This window comes from Micropterus dolomieu, linkage group LG10, assembly GCF_021292245.1.
Source record: "Micropterus dolomieu isolate WLL.071019.BEF.003 ecotype Adirondacks linkage group LG10, ASM2129224v1, whole genome shotgun sequence".
Classification (NCBI taxonomy): domain Eukaryota; kingdom Metazoa; phylum Chordata; class Actinopteri; order Centrarchiformes; family Centrarchidae; genus Micropterus; species Micropterus dolomieu.
The window spans coordinates 17083482-17105354 of NC_060159.1; the positions used below are offsets into that span (position 1 = coordinate 17083482).

The window sequence follows — 21873 nt, forward strand, 5'->3', positions numbered from 1 at the left end:
TGTCCCAGCCCTCTGCATCCAGCTGGTGCCTTGCTCCTCAGCAGTAGCGCGCCACACTGACTATGGCTTTAGCCGCAAGCAGGACGCTCTTGGCGCTATTCGTTACGTTTTGTGCACCTGGATGCGGATGGGCAGGTAAAAGATCTGTTTACTTTCTCCTGAGCAGGTGCACGCTCTGCACTAGTGTGTTGCTTTCTCGTCTTGTAGTTTAATGGATCCAATCTGATTGATGAGACAGCCGTTGCAGCGTGCGAGTCTGCGAATTTTAGTGTATTTAAATGTAGGCCTAATCATTGATGTAAGCCTTTTACTCACAATTTTGATTCTGTGATTTTGAAAAGAAAGGGTGGACGTCTGTGCGTGCGCGTGCATAGCCATGTCTGTGCTCGCAAACCTTATGCATCTCCAAATCCCCAGATTCTGCAGATGTCATTTTCATTAAAACGAAATTGATTAAGTTTAGCTATAAAGAATGCATTAGAATATTGTGTTGAGATTGCATAGTTTTATTTATCATTTGCAGCTGTGACAGAGTTCTTAAGTGAGCCTTTACAGCAAATACGGACTTTGACAGTATTTTCACCCTTGTTACTTTATGGGGGAAAATATGATGCTGGCCTCTGAGCAGCAGTCATGGAACAAGTCCTTACCTCATACAGTGGGCACAACCTGGAGGAACTGTGATCAACAATTACAAGATGATGACAAATATCAGGATACATGCTGAAAGAAAAAAGAAAAAGAAGAGGGTATTATGTCAAATGGGTGACTTATCAGGCTGGTGCTGGTAATAAATGACCTGCCTCTAAAATTCAGTGTCATGAGAGAAGTGGTGGTGGGGGGCTTAAGTTTTCTTTCTGTCATGTCACCTCTGGCATACTCTGACATACTCGAATGTCACTCATCAACTATTACACTGGAATTGGGAGAAATACTCTTGATAGCAAAATGATGCAAAAGTGGGTCAAAATGCTTTTTACCAGCAAAATTATTTTATTATTTCTTTCATTTCTTTTCTTTTCTTTTATTTCATTAATTGTTTTTAAATCCATGTCAGCAAGTGGACTAACGTTTTTGACAGGCATAGAGACTGGGAAAACCGCAGCACACATGTTTTTAAAGTTTCTTAAGTACTGTTTGTAAAATCAATTTTCAGGGAAAGAAGCCCAAATCCTCCAGACAGTGAAAATATCCAAAATATCAAAAGCGCCATAAAGCCCAAGGAGTTTTGAAAGTATGCTAACCCTTTTGGCTGAGTTTAAAGGTCTCTCTTTTTTCTCCCCTTCTCTCCAAAGTACTCAGTCCACTTATATTGTAAGTTTCTATATGCCTCCTTCTCAACTGTAAGCAGTTAGTGCATGAGGTCATTGCTTTCTCTGAATATAGGCAGCTGCTATTTGTTGTGGGTTTTTCCTCTGTCTCGATTTCTTTTCCATCTTTTAGGAAGTATTTTCATAACAGCACTTTTTCTGCAACACCCTGCTTCACATTCATTCACTTATATACATTCACACATGGGAGCTACTTAATACAACTACATTTCACCGCTGCGGGCTGCTGAGTCGCTCCGCCGGAGCAGTTTGGAGTTAAATGCCATCCTCTCGGGAATTTTGACAGTAGTTGTTAAGGGAGAGGAGAGTGTTACTCATTAACTCTCTCCACTCACATGTCATCATCTTGTCAGTCTAAAATTCTCCTCCAACAGTGGATGAAATTGGGCTTGTGGGAACGTTTGGACACCTAGGTGGGAGCAATGCAAACAGAGAGAACAGAAACATTGTGTATTTGGATGATACATAATGTCAACTTCTTCCATGCAGCCACAGTCCATCAACTCCTGGAAAGTGTTGAGCGTAATTGGGTCTGAGAGTGAGGGGAAAGAGGGAATCATGTCCTTGCAGGCCAGTGGAATTTAATTTCTCTGCTCCACTTAACATGCTGGAATTCTTCAGGAGCACTACTTGACAGACAAAACTTTTAGAATCAGGAATTTCACAACTTGAATGTTTTTTGCCTTGGGAAAATATGACAAAGAGGAAGGTGCAGCATAGAGCTAATATTTCTAATATTTTCCATGATACTAGCTATGTATGACCCAGCTTGACCCAGCACCCACCTGCAACTTGGCTGCCTTGTCAAACCTGCCAGCGATGGCATGCCTCATGTCATGATGTCATCTATAGGCACCAATCCAGTTGTTTAAACAAGTACCACCTGGGCCGTGAACACACCTGTCACAGCACATTAGATGTCAGCATACTAAGCGGGTTGCATGAAGATATACCTTAAACTAACAGTGTGAGATGTGATTCTCCATCAGCGGGAGATAGAGATATTTGAATCATTTGGGTGTCTTCCGGTTGGAAAAGTGAGCTTGTGACCACCAACATTTAAAAACAAATGTGTTTTTGAGACTATAATTGTTCTGACCAGCTTCTGTTTGTCTGTCATATGTCATAAATGTTACTCACCCAGAGTTGTCGCTTTGAATAAAAATTCATTCTTAGTCACTTAACCTGGTTAAATGAGCTTCAACCTTCATCAATGAAATGACTGCATCTAATATGACAGTCTGGTGATTGATTTGACCGTGTGGGCAACAGCCATGTATGGTCATGGTCTCAGGCTGCTGTGTTGGCTTTATGACAAAGATGATTAGTGGAGAGAGTTTACTGAAGGCCAGAGGTGAAAAGACTGACAAAGGTGCAACCAAGAATTTTGTAGCCCCAGGCAAGATTTGACACTCAGGTTTCTGTACTGCAAGTATGAAACAACAGCCAGGGAATGCTTAGCTTAGCTTATAGAATAAAAACCCATGACACAGGGGGACACTGCCAACCTGCTCTGTCTAAAGGTAAAAAATCCTAGACAAACTAATTATATGTGTTAAATAGTTCCCCCTTTTCCATTCTCTATACTTAGCTAAGCTAACCAGCTGCTAACTGTAGCTTCATATATACTGTACAGACAGACAGTGAGTGGAATTAATCTTCTCATCAGTCTTGGCAAGAAAGTGAATAAGTATTTATTTCCAATATTTCAAACTATTCCTTTAAAAGGTTAACCCAAATGGTAGCCTCCTCATTCATACAATGGCAGTGAATACATTTTGGTTTGTGGGACTTGAAACATAAAAACAACCTTTTCATAATCAGTGTCCTGGTTACTCGTGATAATCCACAGAACATGCTGTCAACAGTTATCATGGGACTGTTTCTTTGGTAGAAAGTATTTTCAATGAAAACTGTTAACAGAGAGGTCTGTGTATTGTCCACATTAACATTGTTTTTGGAAAAGATACCTTACTGTTGAATGTTTCCAACGCTGTCAGCACCATGAATGAAATTTAATTCTATTTTATCTTATTTGGGAACATCAGAATTGCCAGAGACAGACATTTGGGAAAGGATAACCACAGCTATCTGCATGAATGACTATTGTTAATTTAATAAATTTATTAATTTTTATTGATTTCATTTGGTAATTTGGTAATTTGCTACAATTATTTAAAAAAAACAAATAGGAAAGTGGAAACTTCTACATGATTTGCCTCTAGCACATACACTTACTGGAGAGAAAAAAATACCTCAGTTAGTGTGTGCATGTCTTTGTCGTTGCCATGACAGGTAATTATTTTATAATCTAAACACCTACAGATGTATATCACTTCAATTTTTTTTCTAATGACTTACAGACTGGACAGTGTTATCGTCACCTCATCTGCCTTGTTAACCCCTCCACACATACAGTATATCCTTACACACACACACAAACATGCACATACATACACATACACACATTCACTGGCAGTCCTGGTTATTGATGGGAGTTTGTGGAAGAGGACAGTTATTAGGGGTCAATGCAAACTGATCAGGGGTGAACGGGGTTCAGCGTCTGCTGTGAGGTGAGAAGGCGCTCTTGTAAAAGTGGAGCATGTTGCAGGTGCATGAGAGCAAGTATTTTCTAGAACACTTTTACAGGAGTCCTTTACCTCAAGGCTTTCCTGCAAATGCTTATTGTACCAAACTACACATGCACATACACGTGTCTGTCTGTCTAACACACACTCTCTGTCTCAAACACACACACACATATACACATAATCATTTTTTTTTTTTATCAATCAAAGACATTGACATACTGAACCTCAGGCCTTACCCTCATTCTTCAAATACTTAATACTTTCCACTGTCTAACTCAATCACAATTTAATCATCTGCCTGTCTTTCCATTTCACATTCACAAACACAGCATAGAAAATATTATATTATTGCTCTGGTCTCCCATGGCAACACCCTGAAACCAAGCCTCCCTCTGTAAGATTAAGATGTTACAACCGCTCAGTTGCTCAACTGCTTCCCAAACTGTTTATTCTTGGACAGCAATCATGCATCGGCTGTGCTCAAAGGAGTCTTGCTTTAATCAGAAATATCTGGTTTGCCCTTGGATCATAAATTTCCAAAGAGGCCAAATCACAGGATGATGTCTGGACAGAGGAGCAGATCCCTTCCTACGTAATACATAGTCTTATTGGAAACAGTGCAGAAGTGATTGAAGTGTGTCCAGACATGTGCCAGTGTAGTCGGCTACAAACATCTGATAAACTGGACTCCACTGTAACCCTGCATTAATGAGGAAATAATGAGGACAGAATGTGTTTTGTTTTGGGAAAACACTCTCACAATCCTTTTATGCACCCTGGCACGATGTGATGTGAGTCCGTATCTGAAGGCTATGGGTCCATCTTTCAGCACATACTAAAACTCCAAGTTAAGCAGAGACGACATTGTAGGCCTCCGAAGAGCTGTGACTGTCTGTAAACTGTAGCACACGAGGCCTGAGTGGCAATTACATTTCTGAATGTGAAAAGTGAAAGTGCAGATCCAGCTGGGCACACACCTGCAGACAACCACAATTCAAAGCGATGAAGTGATTTTGTGATGATGCTAAATTGAAGCTGCTGCTGTAAACCGCTGGGGAGCACAGACAGTCTTAAGGACCAGCTGTTTATGAGATGGACAGACAATACTGACAATTATATTTGACAGTGTTGAATGACTAGCATGCTAACAAACCTTGCGATACTTTTGTTCAAGTACTGCATATCGTCAACATTTAGCCAATGCTTGAATGCCGCTGACTATATACTATAATCAATATTTTTGTATTAACAATGCATTAAATGACACAGAGGGAACTATCACCAGACTCTGAACTTCCTCTCAGCTCTTTGGAGTGTTTTAGCATCTTTCAGTTTATTGGCTTGGTTTGTTTTCAGCAAAAAAGACTCTGATAATGCTATTATATGCAATGCGCCCGGCACAAAAAGCTCACTGGCACACAAGTTTGCCACTACCTGGCAGGCGTAATGCAACATTTCACCACTAAAGAGCCAGATAATTGTCCATTCATCAGATGGACAGAAACAGGACGTATTTGTTGGATGCGTTAATACGTAACTGTAGAGAGCTCCCTCAAAGATTCGCTAAAAATGGTCAATTGTTTGACTTTGAAGAGAGGAAAACGATTAAATGCACGTACATTGATTGTAGGTTTAGTTTATTATCTTTCCAGGCGTCAGACTTTTTACAAATGTCCCCTTACTTGTGTTGAGTCAGCTGAGGTTTCAGCATCCATGCAAGCTCTCAGACTTGAGGCCATTATTTTGCACAAGTGGTTGTTTATTATTTCCCATTTATGCTGTTTCCTCTGGGGTATTTTAACATCATTTTTTCTTTCTTATAAGTTGACTTAACAGTTTTATATTGTGTTAAAGTCTGACTAAGAGTTGAGTTACTTTATTGTCTGGATGTAATGTTGGCCTGTTGGCTAATTGTGTCACCCCTGCATTGCATAGCATCCAAACCAAAAGAAGAGCAAAGAGGCAGTTGCTATCCAAAACTGAGTGGTGGTGACTGTTTTCTTTGTTATGTTTTGAGTAAATTTAGTAAAGGAGGAGACTGCAGATTACTTATTGTCCTAAACATTTAGCATCCAAGCAAATTCTCATTTATTTATTTAACCATCAAACTAGTTTTTCAAGTTCATGCTTTATCCGAATCAGAGTTACTTTAAATGCCAAGTATAATAAATATAGAGGAAATTGTACTGGTAGCACTGAAGATATGATGTACAGAGATGAAGAGTTGGAGTACATACTGTCACATTGTGTAGGCGCAACAGGTCTTTATGATAAGGGACAAATAAGACTATTAAACTTTATACAGACAGTTTATCCTGACGTCATTTGTTTTGCAACAGAAAAATCCCTGCGGTCACACAATGAGAAACAGACATCTGTGGACAAGGGCCTGAGGGAGACCTGGGAGCCTTCTATCCATCTGGATGGAAGACCTGTGGACCGCTTTGTCGTCAGCTCCAACAAACCCACGAGGTCTCACCGCTTCACTAAAGTGGGAAAGGAGAGTCGCTCTCATCTACTGGAGGATGTAGGTAAGGCAGAAACAGAAATAAAAATAAAAAGAGAGGGTGAGAGGAAGACGAGGATGTGAGATGTTTGAGTGACGTGAACAAATCAGGTGCGAGCTAATGAGGTACCTGAGGAGTACTGGTAGCACTGCAGGACAAAAAAAGTAATTCAGAGGAAAAGAAATGATCAGAGAGAAAGTTTGGCTTTAAAATATGGAGAGTGAGCTTTCAGATCCCAGAGTTATGCACTTTCTCAAGGCAAATGCCAAGAATGAGGAAGGGATGAGCAAAGCTGTGTAAAAAGCCGAGACGCCAGGAGGCGAGGTGTACACACATGTGTGAATGCGTGGATGATTAATTTTTGTCAGTGGATTAGTTCATCATTGGATGTGCTGTCATCCAGGTTTGCCTCAAGGACAGAAAGAGCACTGTCGGTGGTGGTGTGAGTGACTGCCGATCGTCATCCCAGCTCACCAGACATGGTTATTTTAGGCTTTAGAAGAGGGCATTATTTTTAGATCTTAGCAGATCTCTGGTTATCCCTAATCCCGCCTTGTAAAACATAAGGCAGGTCTTTATGTTTCTATACACATACAGTTTGCAGTGTTGACACAGTCTAGCCTGCTTTTGTCATTATTCCATTTTCCTCTGTCCTTGGCTTCATGGAGCCATACTTCATCAGCGGCTCAAAGTCTGCAGCCAACCCTTCTTTTCCACATCCAAACCCAGCCCAGCTCCTATAACCCAGTCCCCTGTGTTGTGGTCACTTTGTGTGTCTGTGCGTGTGCAACATGTGTGTGTTTGGTGGTGATTGTGGTAGAAGACAGGGTGGCGCCAAGTGCTGAAGTCATACATTGTCTTGTATTGTCCTATCAGTGTGCTCAAACATACATCCATAGATGCTAGTGTGTGTGTGTATGTGTGTGTGTGTGTGTGCCGCCCAATGTGTGTTGTGGCGGCCTTGTGGTCTCTCCAGCTCCGGTGCAGTTTGCCATAAATCTCTGGCAACCGAGCTGCGTCTCAGTTTGCCTTTCCAGAAATTCCTTGCAGATCATGTGTTGTTCCCTCAGCAGCATGAGAGCAGCATCAGTTGTCATAAATAACACCATGCAGTTTGCCTCCACATCATTAATGTGTCTGGCCAGGTCGCTATGTAGAGAGGACTTATTAGGAGCAATGTGAAGCAAGATGGAGAGTCAAGGAAAATGGTAGATTAAGAAAAGGCTCACTTTTCTCACTGATAATGGGAAAACACATATCATAAACTCCATAAAAACAAAAAATAACATGTCGTCATCAGGCAGCAATGATTGGAAGAATTACATTACAGTTCATTTTTAAATGTATAAAATGTACTGCTTGCTTACTAGATTCTACTACAACATAATTTAACCACATATCCTATGTTTTTTTAGACCCTGAATGGGTTAACCTGGATGGCTTTGCTGTGTTGGGCGGTGCACCTGTCAGCAACTCATCAGCAGGTAAACCTGATCTCAAGGCATCTTTACCAACAACACATGGGATTGGTGTGTTTCAGCACCCATAAAATGTAAAACTACCTATGGTTCAATCCGTTAATATACATAAAATATTTATATAAAAGGAACTGTCAAATGTAAGATGGGATCAGTGGGGAAAAACTCACTTGTCTCTGACTCATAGATTCCCATCTCTTTAGTTAGGTATGTTTTTCTTGGAGGTTATCCAAATTTAAAATGTATTTCAGAGTTTTGTTGCCTTTAATGGTCTACACCACATTACTTATAACATATTTGCCTGTCATTGCTTTCAATAGACTGTAAAATGAAAGGAAATCAGTAGCAGACAAAATTGCTTATAACCTCACTGCCATATAGTGGGTAAATAACATGCTGTCTGTGGATATATTTAGGAGTGCACAGACAATATTGATTAGTCAAACAATAGAAAATGAAGTGCCAACAATTTTGACTGACTAATAATTAAAAATCATTAATCAAGCAAACATTCCGCAAATTTGCTGTTTTCAAATTCCCCATTGTGGAGTTTTTTTTGTTAACATTTCTGTATATGTTCTATATACATTTTATATAATAAATGTAATACCTTTGGATTTTGACATGTTGGTTGGAAGGGATTAACAAGCAATTTAAAGATATGGCACTTTGAGCTCTAAAGCTTGTGTCGATTAATTAATCAATAATGGGAATAATAAATTATTTGCAGCTTTAACATTTATCTAAACTCAAGCACAGTAAGTCAAGCACAGTAAAATAAGTGTACCTAAGCTTGAGACTAGACATTTTAAATTAATATTTGGTTAATTTTCATTATCTGTTTACTTCTGTGTAGAATCATTGGACATTTAAGAACATGCCATGTAAATGGCTAACCACTGAACCACCATGCTGCTCTGGAGTTTCAGTTGTACACAGCTAATCATATTTGTTGAGTTTAACCTCAGTGAATGGAGCCAAGTACGACTGTGTTTCTGGCAAAGTAATGCTAAAGTAAAGCCCAGTGAAAAGGAAGGGGCAAAATAAGACATTGCATGTTATGAAGGCTTGCTAACACACTTGCCACCACCCATAAAATGTTGAAGTTATCTAGCTAGCTAATAGCTAATGGGACATTATGTATCAGTGTATCCAACACCACCAAATGGTGTCCAGTCTATGGCTTTAGGTACACAACAACACACATCAACTTTGAAGATCAATTTATTAGCTATTAATGGTCATTAGCCAAGCAAAACCTCTAAACATTAGCAACTGTTACAAAGCTAGCAAACTTACTGACAACTGTCAAATGCTTTCCAACATTAAGTTAAGTTTTAGGTTTAGGCTAGCTAATTAGCTCAGTTGGATTATTCTTCCAACCACTCAAAGCGCTTTACACTGCATGTCACATTCACCCACTAACACATTCATGCACTGATGGCAGAGGCTGCCATGCCAAGTGCTCATCAGATGGAGACAAACATCCAGGCACACACTTCCAGAAAGGGAACAAGGAATGAGGCAAAAAAAACAAATGAAGACATTGGCATTAGAAATGGATATTCAAATGGAGCAACTGTGAACCTGAAGTTAGCTTAAGTTATGTTTTAAGTTAACAGCAGGTAATTTGCACAGTTTACATTTTAGTTTATACTGTAGAACCTGATAGTCTGGTAAGCTACTTAATAAAGGAAGGCAAAGACATTTGCATTAGTGTTGTATTTTCATATTTTGACTGCTTGTTGTTTCTTTGCCATTTGGGTTTGTCATTTTGCTAATTTTGTTTCCACCATGATACCCAAACCCAATTACCCAAATACCAATTTAGTGCAAGTTTACAAAGATTTGCTTTTGAAGGTGGCAAAATGTCAAAGTCGCTGGATAAAAGCCTTGCTTTCTTTAGCTAGTTTTTGATGAGGAAGCACACAACAATGACCTTCTTCAGCATCAGTCTGAAAACAGTGAGGTGGGTCTGTACTGTAGCAGTGATATGTCTGTCTGGAGGCTAGTCTCATAGCACCTCAGACCATCGAGTTTCCAGGAAAAGACAAAGTCGACAGTTTAGTGGTTCGCGGCGTGGTGACCTGGGCCAAACTATGCACTGTGACAGTTTTCCAGAGAGAGAAAAAGAGGAAGAAGAAAAGAAGGAAAAGAAGAAGCTGGCTGATTAAAACCAAATGTTTTTTTTTTAAGTCAACAAGTATGAGCAGAATCAATACAACTGGTACAGTGGGAATGAGACAGAGGATATTAGTGTTATTCTTGAAAGTGTTACCTCAGTAGCAGTCAAAAACTGAAATATACAGAAAATACAGAAAAACCACAAGATACTGTATCAAATTCACTATCAATATGTAATTGATGGGTATTAAGTCATTGCAGACTTTCAAATGAATCTGTGTTTTCGAATACATTTACCCTACAGTACAGTGACATAGTATAACTGACAATAATATATGATAATCAAATAAACGCAATGTTCTCAGGTAGAGTTTAAAGTTTTAGCATATATTTAGAAGGCATTATAAAATAATTGTAAATCAATGACATTCACATTGAATTTTAAGAAGATGTTTCAGAAGCAAGCATGCAATGCAAATCTTAAATTGTCTGGCACACTTAATACAGTCTGCTTATGTACTAAATAGCAAACAACTAAAGCAACTGCCGACAGTATATGATTTGCTGTAAATGAGATGTAATTACACAACACTGGTGTTACGTTAAATTTTTATGCTTTCATTTTTTATTTTGATGGTAAATTTGAATGGTAAAATACAATTTCTACTAATTTCACCATTAGCAGACGTACAAACAGTTTGCTGTTGCGTTGGCAGACAGACAAGAAGAGTATACAGAACAGATTATCCAAGAAACTTGTAGGTGCAGAAGAATATTTGAGAGAAGAATTTGAAAACAGGAAAGGAAAAGCAACATCAGAGAGAGAGTTGTTGCATTACCAAACAAAGGGGACAAATCCACTCAGTTGGGCTGGAAGAATAGAGGAAAGGATAGAGACACGAATGGAGAGCTCGAAGTCCTAAAAACTTGCTGACACAAACCCCCCTTCTTTCTTCCTGGGAGTGTGTGCATTTATACTCCTATTCATATCCTCATCTTTTTTTTCCACCACATGTACAGTGTCACGGTGGAAGGTGATCAGCACCAAAACTCTCCCTTTTTAAGGCATTGCTAAAGAAAACATTTTGGGTGTGGTGGCCTCTCTTGGAAGGCTATTCTCAGTTGGCATACCCTACCTGTTTGTTGGAAAGGGAAACCCTACATTACATTTTTTATCCTTATAACCACTTTGAATTTAGTCAAATCCACTTTTGTTAAATCAGCTGACTTGTCAGTGCTCACCCAGCTGTGCATGCAGGTGATGGGAAACAGGGTAGTTCCTCATCATTTGACAGTGATTATGATAAATGGATAAAGGAGGGATAGAGGGAGGATAGAGGGAGGAGAGGAAAGAAAGAAGACAAATGAGTGGGAGGGACAAAGTAGTTTTTTGTTATATTGCCAATGCTATCACTCAGCAGCCAGATGAGGGGGATTGTCTGGCTGTCTGAGTTATTGTTCGAAATAGAGTCAATACTAGGGTGGGATTACAGCAGGAAGAAGGACACCAGAAGTTGGAGAATATGACAGTGGACATGGTGGGGTTACAGATAATTTCCCTTTTGTGACAATGAAGCATGTTTACTGTCATTGTTGGATGAAAGGGACTTGTAATTATGTGTTTATCACTGAATGGATGTGGCTTGAGTGGAGCAATTATATTCGTTGATTTTTACATGGAAGTTATTTTTAACAAGGCCCTAAAGGTAAATCCAGCGCAGAGCACAGATTCTGAATGAACAATAGGGTCATAAAGGTGAATATGAACTCCAGTGCACTCTGACCTTTTCCCTCCATTATCATCCACCAGCAGGTCCAGCCAGGTCTCCACAAACTGCTGCCAGAAATCAGCCCTCTGCACAGCGGACCACCAGGATGGGCAGGACAGCTCACCCCTTGGGTGTATCTAATACCAGGACACATAGGAGGGCCCCTCAGTCCTCCTCGGGTCCAAGGCAGCCTGAGAGAGCTTTGGCAGGAGCTCCCCCACTAGAAAGGAGACGCCAACACCACACCAAGCCTCAATCTGATCAGAGAAACCGAAACAAACACAAACTAAGTAAGAGGACACACACTTTACTCTCTTAACCACCAGATTAAAGGAGCCAAGCTTTGCGTTCCAGCAAAATTTCATGGTGAAAAGACTGGCAACCTCCAAATTACATTTTGCAGATCCTATTTTGTGATTTAATTTTTTTACTGAAAAAGAGCTAAATGTATAAATTGTGTCTGTACTATCTTTAGTGTCCATAGTGTAAACCCTGGCCGTGCCTGGTATCCCTTTCTATTCATAGCATCTGAGTCCGTTCATGTGGTGTCACTGCAGGCACAGAAAGCCGTGGGCCAGAGCGCATCGGCCAACAGAGCGGTCGCATCCAAACCAACCACACCAGGTACCTGCAGGTTTATAGAAAATCACTGCATGTCTCTACTCATTTATATGTAATTCTCTGCATTGTAAATATCTCAAATCAGCTCATTAATAAACATGTAAATTGTAAACAGCATTACGTTTTGGTTGTCATGTTAGCCAAAATGAGAGGCCGACCTATAACCAAATCCAATGATCTTAGAGGAGATGTTAATCTTGGTTTGGACCTAGATATTTTTGTCCCTACGTCTTTCTGTTTGTGTGTTGCCCAGAACCACCGGAGTATGAGGCACGGGACATCAGTGTTAGGGTCATGTCTCCTCAGTCTGTCCTTATCTCCTGGGTTGACCCTGCTGTTGAAATGGGGAAGATTGCTCCCGGGGTGTCCAGGTGGGATCTGTTAAAGTGTGTGTGCCTGTTGATGAAACATAAAGAGAAAGAAAGTGAATTACAGACAATGGAAGATTGAGTAAGAAATAATGTTGACCCTTTCAAATGGAATAAAAGATTCCCATTTCTCTTAACCCAGATCCTACACAGTTAGGTACAGAGAAAAGGGCGAGTCAGCACGCTGGGAGTACAAGGACAGCACCCAGAGAGAGAGAGAGAGAGAGAGAGTGATGATAGGCAACCTTACTGCTGACAGCATGTATGAGTTTTCTATCAGAATCTCTCAGGGAGAAAAACATGGGAAGTGGAGTGTCTCCGTCTTTCAGAGGACCCCTGAGTCAGGTATGCACAGTCACCGCCTGCTAAGAACTGCTTATAGAATTCCATTTTGAAGGTTGCAAAATAGCTTAGGAAATGTGATGAATAGTGTTTTCAGAGGAATGGCTATAGACTGTCAAAGCCCTGCATTTTCCTTTAGAATATTAAAAGAGAAAGGATTCTTGCAGAAAGGAATTCAGGCTTGCATAACCATGTCTGTTAGCTCTTTTCTTCTTATTTCCTCGTACCACACTTCATCACATTCACTGCCTATTACTCTGATTTGATATTTGATTCAAGCGTTGGCTGCAGCTCTGTCATGATTGCAGCTTTTATACCATGTCATGGCAGCTCCTGAGCTGCGGTTCATTGGGATGTCAACGTTTACTGCCTGGCTCACAGCTCAGATTTCCATCTGCAGTTCCATACATAATCTCAAGGGGAGGTTCCTGACGATGTATGTCAGCAGTACTTTCCTCAGTTGAAGCATCCTGGCACAAACGTCCTCTCTGTTTTTACGTGCAAGTTTTTGTCCTTCTACTCCTCCTTTTATTGCTATCTTTGTATTCACATGTGTTCTCCTCACTTGCTAGCACCATCTGGGCCACCACAGAACTTTGAGGTCAAGCCTTTAAAAGGGAAAGGAACTGCTGTGATAGCAACATGGGATCCACCTGAAGAACCCAATGGGAGGATAAGAGGTCAGGCCAGGCAGATTAAAGTCAAACTGAAAATAAATTATTTTTTGCTAAGAAACCAATATATATTCTTTGTAGTTGACTCATATGGACAAAAATTGTAATTTCCAAAAAGAGGAAATTTAAGTTTTATTCATTTTTATTTCATGGTAGCGCAGAAAACTAAGCACTCTCTAGTGGCCAGGAATTTTTGGTTTTGAATGACATATCGGTACTGTAATTTGTAAACAAGGCCATTGGCTATGACATTTTGGTCATCAAACCACCTCTCTTCACAACAGTTGTTCATGCTCTTCCTCCACACAGAATACATCCTGTCTTATGCTCCTGCTATGAAGCCATTTGGAATGAAAAGTGTGACGTCCCGTGGCAGCACCACCACGGCCACCATAGATGGCCTCACACCGGGAGACCGGTACATCTTCACGATTAGAGCCACCAACAGGAGGGGACAGGGACCACAGAGCAAGGTCCTCAGTGTTGCCATGCCAAGATGTAAGCACATTTGATTGTATACAGTATGTGTATGCATGTATGCTTGAAAATTTGATTAATCCTTAATTCAATTTGTCTATTGCCAGCCAGCAGCGCTGCCTTATCGTTCTCAAAGACCAAGGACAGCGGAAGGACTAGTCACACTTCCTCCAAACAGGAGACCGACCATGATGAATCTGACGTCCAGTCAACAGAGGGGCCAGAAGAAACAACCAAACCCCCTAGGCGTCAATCCCAACTTTCCCAGACACGCTCCTATCACAACATCTTCTCCTCTGTAAGGGGCTCAGTCTGGAATGTAGGGTCATCCAGAGTTAAAAATAGAGAAAATGAGAAGGAAGAAGAAGAGAAAATAATCACAACGCCACCTTCAGCAGAGGAGACAACTACCATGAAGGTTGTCCTAGAGACAAAAGAACCAGACAACGATGTTTCCCCTGATTCTGAGGATGAAGTGGGATATGATGAAGAGCTCCTGACTACAGAAACCCCCAGCCTCAAAGTTTTGACACCCTACCCAACTAAACCTGCGTCTACTCGTCCTAACCGACCTCCCAGAAGGCCCATTAAGATTAGGGTCCATCAAACACCAGGATCCAAGGCTGCTTCCTCCTCCTCATCCACCTCTTCATCTTCTTCTACTTCATCATCCTCATCTTCTGCCAATTCCTCTGCTTCTTCTGATTCCTCCTCATCTTCTTTACCCTCTACTTCCTCTTCATCCTCATCATCCTCACCTTCTACAACCTCATTATCCTCCTCCTCACGAATTCAAGAGTCAGCTGCCAGTAGAAAGGACTATGTAGCTTCCACATACCCAGAGGGCAAAATTGGTTATGACAAGCCCAGCACAGCACATAAAAAACCCTCCACTACAGTCTTAAAAGAGACAAATTCACAGCAGACAGAGGCAACATCTCTAGGTAGAGGTTCAGTTTCAGCCAGACGCACCAACGGGTCTGGGCTTGTCTCTAGATATGGATATGGTCGAAGACATCCACTTTTGTTCAGAGGGAATTCAACTCGAATGCTGAATGGTTTCAAACCAGTCACCTCACAGTTAAACTTACCGAACAGAACGCCTAACCAAGCAACATCAAACACTCGTAGTTCAGCAACATCACAGTCCACTTTACCAGACAGGACTCCAAACCATGAAACATCACATTCTTTCAATTCAGCAACATCCAGGTCCCCCTTAGGAAGTGCAGCCCGAAGCCAAGCAACATCAGATACAAATAATTTTGACACATCGCAGTCCACATCAGAGTCTAGATCTCAAGGCTCTACAACTTTAGGGAGCTCAGGCACACATCCATCCACTTCATATAGCAGCTCAGATCACCCATCCACCAAAGACACACAAGGCTCTTCTCAGTCAACTTCACACAGAGGATCTCACAGATCTGCAAATTCACACAACACACAGAGTTCACACACGTCACCTGAGCGAGATACAACAATGAGGGAGGGAAATGATGAGAGTAATTACAAAAACACAGATGCAGAAGTAACTAAAGTTGAAGAGCGTACTTCAAGCATCAACCTGCAACCCACAGAGGAGGAGAGAGGAGAGGAAGAGGGGAGGGAGGAGAGAAGTAATGACAAACCTTTGGTTCCTCATACCAGAATTAGCTCATCATTTGCTGAAAGATTCCCTTGGCTAGTTACCCGTTACCCAGGCAAGTTCGGATCAGGAACGAGAGGGTCATCTTCCAGGGAGGTTGGCATGACCAGGACTTCATCCTCTATTGTGGCCAGCAGACACACAAGGGTTTCAGGGGCCACAGGTGCTGCAGGAGTGTCCACAAAACAGGAGACTAGGGAAGCTCTGAAAACGTCTTCCATTCAAGACTCTCTAAAGAATGGGATGGGTTCTGTTAAGCCTTCTTTGACCAATCAAAATACAGCATCTAGTGACACTACAAACCCATCTACCTCATCCTCTTCCTCTTCAGCAGCCACTTCTTCAAACTCTGATTCTGTTCATTCCTCTAGTGGACACAGAGACTCAAGTGACTCCATCCATAGAGGGACCTCTACTGACAATAATAACAATCAAAATAAGGATTATCTTGATGAGAGTAGTCAAGAAATAACTGGAAAAAATGATAAAGTTGCAGACCCCACAGCAGCCCAAAAAAATCCTACAATAACTTCACTTGAACCTCACAGAAATGTAGAGGACAGTGAGAGTGTGGATACTAGGGAAACTTTCTCTAGGACAAGACCTGGCTCACCGTCTGGAGACACTCATCGTCGTCATGGTGTAGGGACGAATGTACGCCCTCAACATTCGACTAACATGCATTTTGGTGGCTCTGGGCTTCCCATCAGACCAAAGCCAGCAAAGACCTCAAGGCTGGATTCTTCAACGTCTGATTCCTTCTCTCCCTCCTCATCGTCTGCCCGCTCTTCTTCCTCAAATGTGCCCCAGCCAGTTTTGACCTCAGATCGTGATGTTGGAAGTGGCACAACTGTGACAAGGACAGGAGGATTAATTAGAGGCAACTCCCTGTCCACATCGTCGTCCTCAGCATCTTCATCATCATCTACAGACAGCTTTCGGGGACAGGGGGGAAGGTCTCGCTATGGCATCGTCAGAGGGAAATTCACCAATGGAAGACACCTCAAGCCTGACAATGGAAATGGTAAAGTACATTGGTAAAGTGCATGTGATTAAAAGTTGCTGCCACTGTCAGCTACTGTATAACTGAAAAAGGTGCAAGGATTTTCTTGAGCAAGAAGCTAAATCATAGATACAGTGTTGGTGTATGAGACTGTAATCATTGAATTATATAGTAACAAAATAGCTCTGCTTAAATCGTATAATCATTAGGTAAAAATGGACGACCCAACCTGACAGCAACAAATGATAAAGAGTCGTCTTCCTCTGATGGAACCAGCAAGGCCGTTGGTCAAAGGTTTATTACTGGACCTGATGGAACCAAATGGGTAACTATATTTATTGAAATGATTGTAACCATAGTTGTAATCCATTGAGAATTATACATTGAGAAGAATAATACTCAAGTCTAAAACCAGGTGCAAAATGTACCAGAGTATCCTGTAGATATGGTCTTTAAGATCTTTAAGTACTTTTTTTGTTACTGACATATTTAGTATGAGATACTGTAGGTGGTACTGTAATATATCAAGCTTTTTTCTTTTATCAAATACACCTTTACGCTTTTTTGCAGAGAGTTACCACCACACTTACTGCTCTCACATCTGAGTGGTACATATAAACATAAATCTTTTTGTCTCTCCAGGTGGTGGACTTGCAGCGGGGGGTTCTTCTGAACCAGGATGGACAAGTTCTCCAGGACTCCCAGGGTAAACCCAAGAGAGTGGTGCTTGGAGAGGATGGACGCACAATTTTTGGTGATATGCTTCAGTCAATCTTACATGACATTTAAATATAAAAGATACAGTATACAGCTTGAATATGTAAATGAAAAAAATACTTTAGTCACTGCCATTATTAGCTTACTGTTAAAGACAAAATCATGAATGTTCAGTTTCAACCTCCTTCTTGCTCAACCATTCCACCAACTACCAGACCTCATGGGAAGTCCCCTAGTAAACCAGGATGGTATGGCTCTGTTTGGGCATGGACGAGATAGCCGGCCTGTGGTCAACCCCAAAGACAAGGTCATCATGGTTGGAGGGAAACCTGTACTTGGCTTGGACCTTCCTCACCTCAGGACCACCACCACCACCACCACCACGGCTCCTACCACCACACCTGAACCCACCACCACTGAATGGACCATAGAAGAGTCTACCACCGCACTGCCGTACCCAACCTGCCCACCTGGAACCTTCTCCAAAACAGATGAATACGGGTATCCAGTGCTGGACCCAGAAGGAATTTTAGACTGTTATCCAGAAGGTGAGTCTTTGAGAAAGATAAAGTACTTGAAATTAATCATAAAACACTGCAGGCATCCTTTTGAAATATTGATCTAAAGAGAGATTTGTTCTACAGGACTGAAACAAAATACTGCAGTGTCATAACTTGCAATATTGCTCAGGAAATAGCTTTTCCACTGAACTAAAGTGAAGTTCAGTGAAGGGTTTTAGAGCTAGAAACTTAAATAACTGTGACTTCACTAAATCTTTCACTTGTGCTGTTTGTCAAGTCCATCTAGGCCAAGGCTATGAGTGTTTCCTGTCAGTACCCAGTCCTATTACTCTATAACTGTGTGATCTGGTCATTGTGTTTGTGTATGTGTGTGTGTGTGTGTGTGTGTGTGTGTGTGTGTGTGTGTGTGTGTGTGTGTGACAAAGACAATGAATGAAACACACTTACACACATGCATGAACCCACAATGTGTGGGTATTATAGTTATTATAGCACATGTTGTAATTCGAAAATAATTAAAACTGATCAGATTTGTAGATTTACATAATATCTAATGTATAAAGTACCCCCCACTCACAAACTGAAAATCTGACTATAGAAGCACAGAACTACCACTGTCAGAACACAATGAATTATAAACAGAAAAGCAGTGACGCTGGGGAACTGGATGTGAACATTTGATTTGATTTTTGTTTAGACAATAAACAATAGATTGATTATGTGTTGTGAGTGGAACGTACAAATATTTTCTTTTACTTTGTGTATTTAAACCACCGAGTTATATCTTCAGTGTAATTTCTAAGATATTGATTTCTTCATAACAACGGATGAAGTCCCACAAAAAGCCATCTAATTATACTTTTATTATATTGTTATGCAAAATGACATACAGGACACTTGTAAAGTCTTAAATAGAGAAAGTGGGACCAGTAGGGGTTACTCAAGTGTCAGAACATGTATTAGTGCTTATACCCGTGTTCAAGTATGTTTCTCTATATGGATGCGTGGGTGTACATGTCTACATGTGTATGCTACATGGTCATGTGAGATTGATGCTACAGCTTGTTCTACTTCTCTGACAGAGGAATCCTCAGGAATGGAAATGGACCACATGGTTACAGTGACCATGGTGCCTGATGCTTTAGCTCTTGAGAAAGGTATTGGCTGAGTTTGGCTTCGGACCGACCTACCGCCATTGGGCTGGGATGGACTAAACTGCCCTATACCCTCATTGTTTGTTGACTGTGTAATGCACTGTTTGTTTATTGCCTGTTTATCTGTCAGTTGATCTGTTTGCTAGCTCTTCCTGTCTCTTCCTCTTCGCCTTGCCTGTGGTTTTCACTTTGTTTCTCTTCTTGTAAGTCTGTTTGGCTTGGTCTTGGTTCATTGCTGGGTTTTTGGATGTTTTCCATTATGGACTGTTTTTAATTACTTTTATTCCAAAAACTGGACCCATAGTGCATGTGAACTGCATTACTAAGCTGAAGAGAATGCCCTGTCTTATGATTTAATGCAACATATTTGCTGTTCTTAACGTTGCTTTGTAATGTAATAGATGAAGCCCAGCTTTAGCCAAACTGCAGCGTTGGGTTGATGTAAGCCTGCAGACTTGATAATTTCACTATATGTGTTTGGGTCTCTCAAGGAATCTGTTGCATGTGAAAAACGTTTTACGTTTTCTTTCTGTTTTGGGTTTTGCTCAAAAAGACACATTGATCGTCGCAGTACTTTCTTAGCATTTCCCTGTCATGGCTCAAAGCTGGTTGCATGTGTGTGGACCATGATGTAATGCCAAGGTCCACTGATGCAGCACAGTAAAAACTGTCATGAAAGAGCAGGCAACTAATTGAATTTCACCCACTGAATCTCTTCACATCTGTCAGCCTTGAAGACTTGTGAAATAGTCGTTGTCTTCAAGCCCCCCTCACATGGAAAATCTGGGTAGCCAAACATTACATAAGAATGCAGCGGTGTTTGGGGGAAAAGGGGTAATTTCAAAGTGAGCTCACACATCTGCCCTCAATTAATTAAATCAATTTGACACTCTTAATACACAGATCGTGGTGCCAATTACAAAGGATTAATGAAACACAGCAGCATGTTATTGAGTTAGGATGTAAATAATATAAATCTATTTAAATCAAAAGCTCACTGACACGTGTTGTTGTCAGATGAGTTTTTTGTCCAGACCACCCTGCCACCAACAACCACCACAACCACCACCACCACCACCACCACAGAGATCCCAACTCCGGAGCCAGATACCCGGCCCGTCAATAAAGGACCTTCATCCGAGTTAGACCTCAGTGGGAAGAAGCGCTTCACAGGTACTGAAATACATAATTAAGTGTGTCTATCAACAAGTGTATGCTCATCTGTATTGCTGTCTTGCACAAATGTCCTCTTCTCTTCCTGCTTGCTGTGTTTATTTTCATGTACATGCAAGAGAAAGACACATATTATCCTTACCTCAAATCATAACAAATAGCATAATTCTCTTGCTAAGAAAGTCCAAGAACATGATTGACCATGCATACTTGGTTCTTGAGTATTACATGGTTGTTTATTTGTGTGTCCCTGTTTGTGAGTGTGTGATGGAGGTCTTTTGGTGCCGTAAATAATGATAGGCTAGATGGGATTTCTGTTTTGTTTCATGGAGGAGTAATACATTTGGACCTCCATCTTGGCTTTCTCAGCAATACCTCATAAATATACGGCCCTGTCACTACAGTAACTATTGGCAAAAAAAGGACTACAAACACTGTGTTGTGTGTATTGTAATTGTTTCCTCTCATCCATATCACAAATTGCAAACTGCTTAAGTGACAAACAGCAAAACACTCAACCACTGATTTGTGAAAAACCTGTATGAATATATTGTGTTAATTCAACACTTGGTGGAAAATGGGAATAAGTGTGTCTCTAACGATTTATTCAAATTGGTTCCATCTAATTGTAACTGGATCATAATAACAAAGTTCACTGAGGACACGGTGTTCAGGCTCTCTAGACTTGATCCCAGTAAACTTTGGCCCCCTGCTTTCTTTTTACTGTCCCCATGTGCTTACCTTGGCCTCTCATATTTTATTACCTCATCTGGTAAGACAAACAGACTGCAATATTCTCTTGACAGAAATAAAAACAGCATCTACTTGACTCTAATTTTTCCACAAAATACATAATGCCAAAGGTCATTTTAATATTGCTTTGTTTAATGACTGTGCTTTTTTGTCAAGTTCAGCTGCTGAACTAACAATTGTGAAAATAAGGTAACCACAGACTTAATGATAAAAGTATTTACAGAAGTGTATCGTTGGAAGTTTTTTCTAGTTAACATACAGTAGTTGGCGCAAATTCATTATATTTACTCACAGCAAGTAAGGGATCATATATTAAGAGCAGAGTGATTATCAAAATATAACCCACAACATGGAGGCAAACAACCCCTATACACTGTATTGATCAAGTTCTTTCAAATCAAATTTTTTTATTACAGTGGATTATTTCACTTATGTCATGGCCTTGTGCCCAAAACCAGGATATAAAAATTTTATTATTTTTATTATTGTTAACGTAAGACTTTCTGCAAACCTAGAAATAAACCTTACTTTTACTATTTCTATAAGTTTGAGATGCTGTAGCCAAGTAATAGCAGAAATAAACAGAGTTTATCAATGAGTATTAGAATGCAGCAATTTAATA

At 40.6% G+C, this 21873-nt stretch overlaps 1 protein-coding gene across 6 annotated transcripts in view; it reads left to right on the forward strand.

Annotated features, from left to right (window-relative positions):
- Positions 1-62: 62 nt before the first annotated feature.
- Positions 63-21873, forward strand: part of fndc1 (fibronectin type III domain containing 1) — a 37851-nt gene continuing 16040 nt past the window's right edge. For 2 of the 6 annotated variants that reach the window (XM_046061368.1, XM_046061372.1), the window contains exons 1-15: positions 63-135; positions 6262-6453; positions 7845-7913; positions 11842-12090; positions 12326-12424; positions 12675-12792; positions 12932-13134; positions 13704-13811; positions 14115-14303; positions 14390-16954; positions 17143-17258; positions 17576-17687; positions 17866-18198; positions 19254-19328; positions 20343-20498. In XM_046061368.1, coding sequence (XP_045917324.1) covers positions 63-135; positions 6262-6453; positions 7845-7913; positions 11842-12090; positions 12326-12424; positions 12675-12792; positions 12932-13134; positions 13704-13811; positions 14115-14303; positions 14390-16954; positions 17143-17258; positions 17576-17687; positions 17866-18198; positions 19254-19328; positions 20343-20498 — 4657 coding nt within the window. Of the gene's footprint in view, positions 136-6261; positions 6454-7844; positions 7914-9424; positions 9533-11841; positions 12091-12325; positions 12425-12674; positions 12793-12931; positions 13135-13703; positions 13812-14114; positions 14304-14389; positions 16955-17142; positions 17259-17575; positions 17688-17865; positions 18199-19253; positions 19329-20342; positions 20499-21873 lie in introns of those variants that run through there. The other 4 variants (XM_046061373.1, XM_046061370.1, XM_046061369.1 and 1 more) reach the window with 4 other exon arrangements.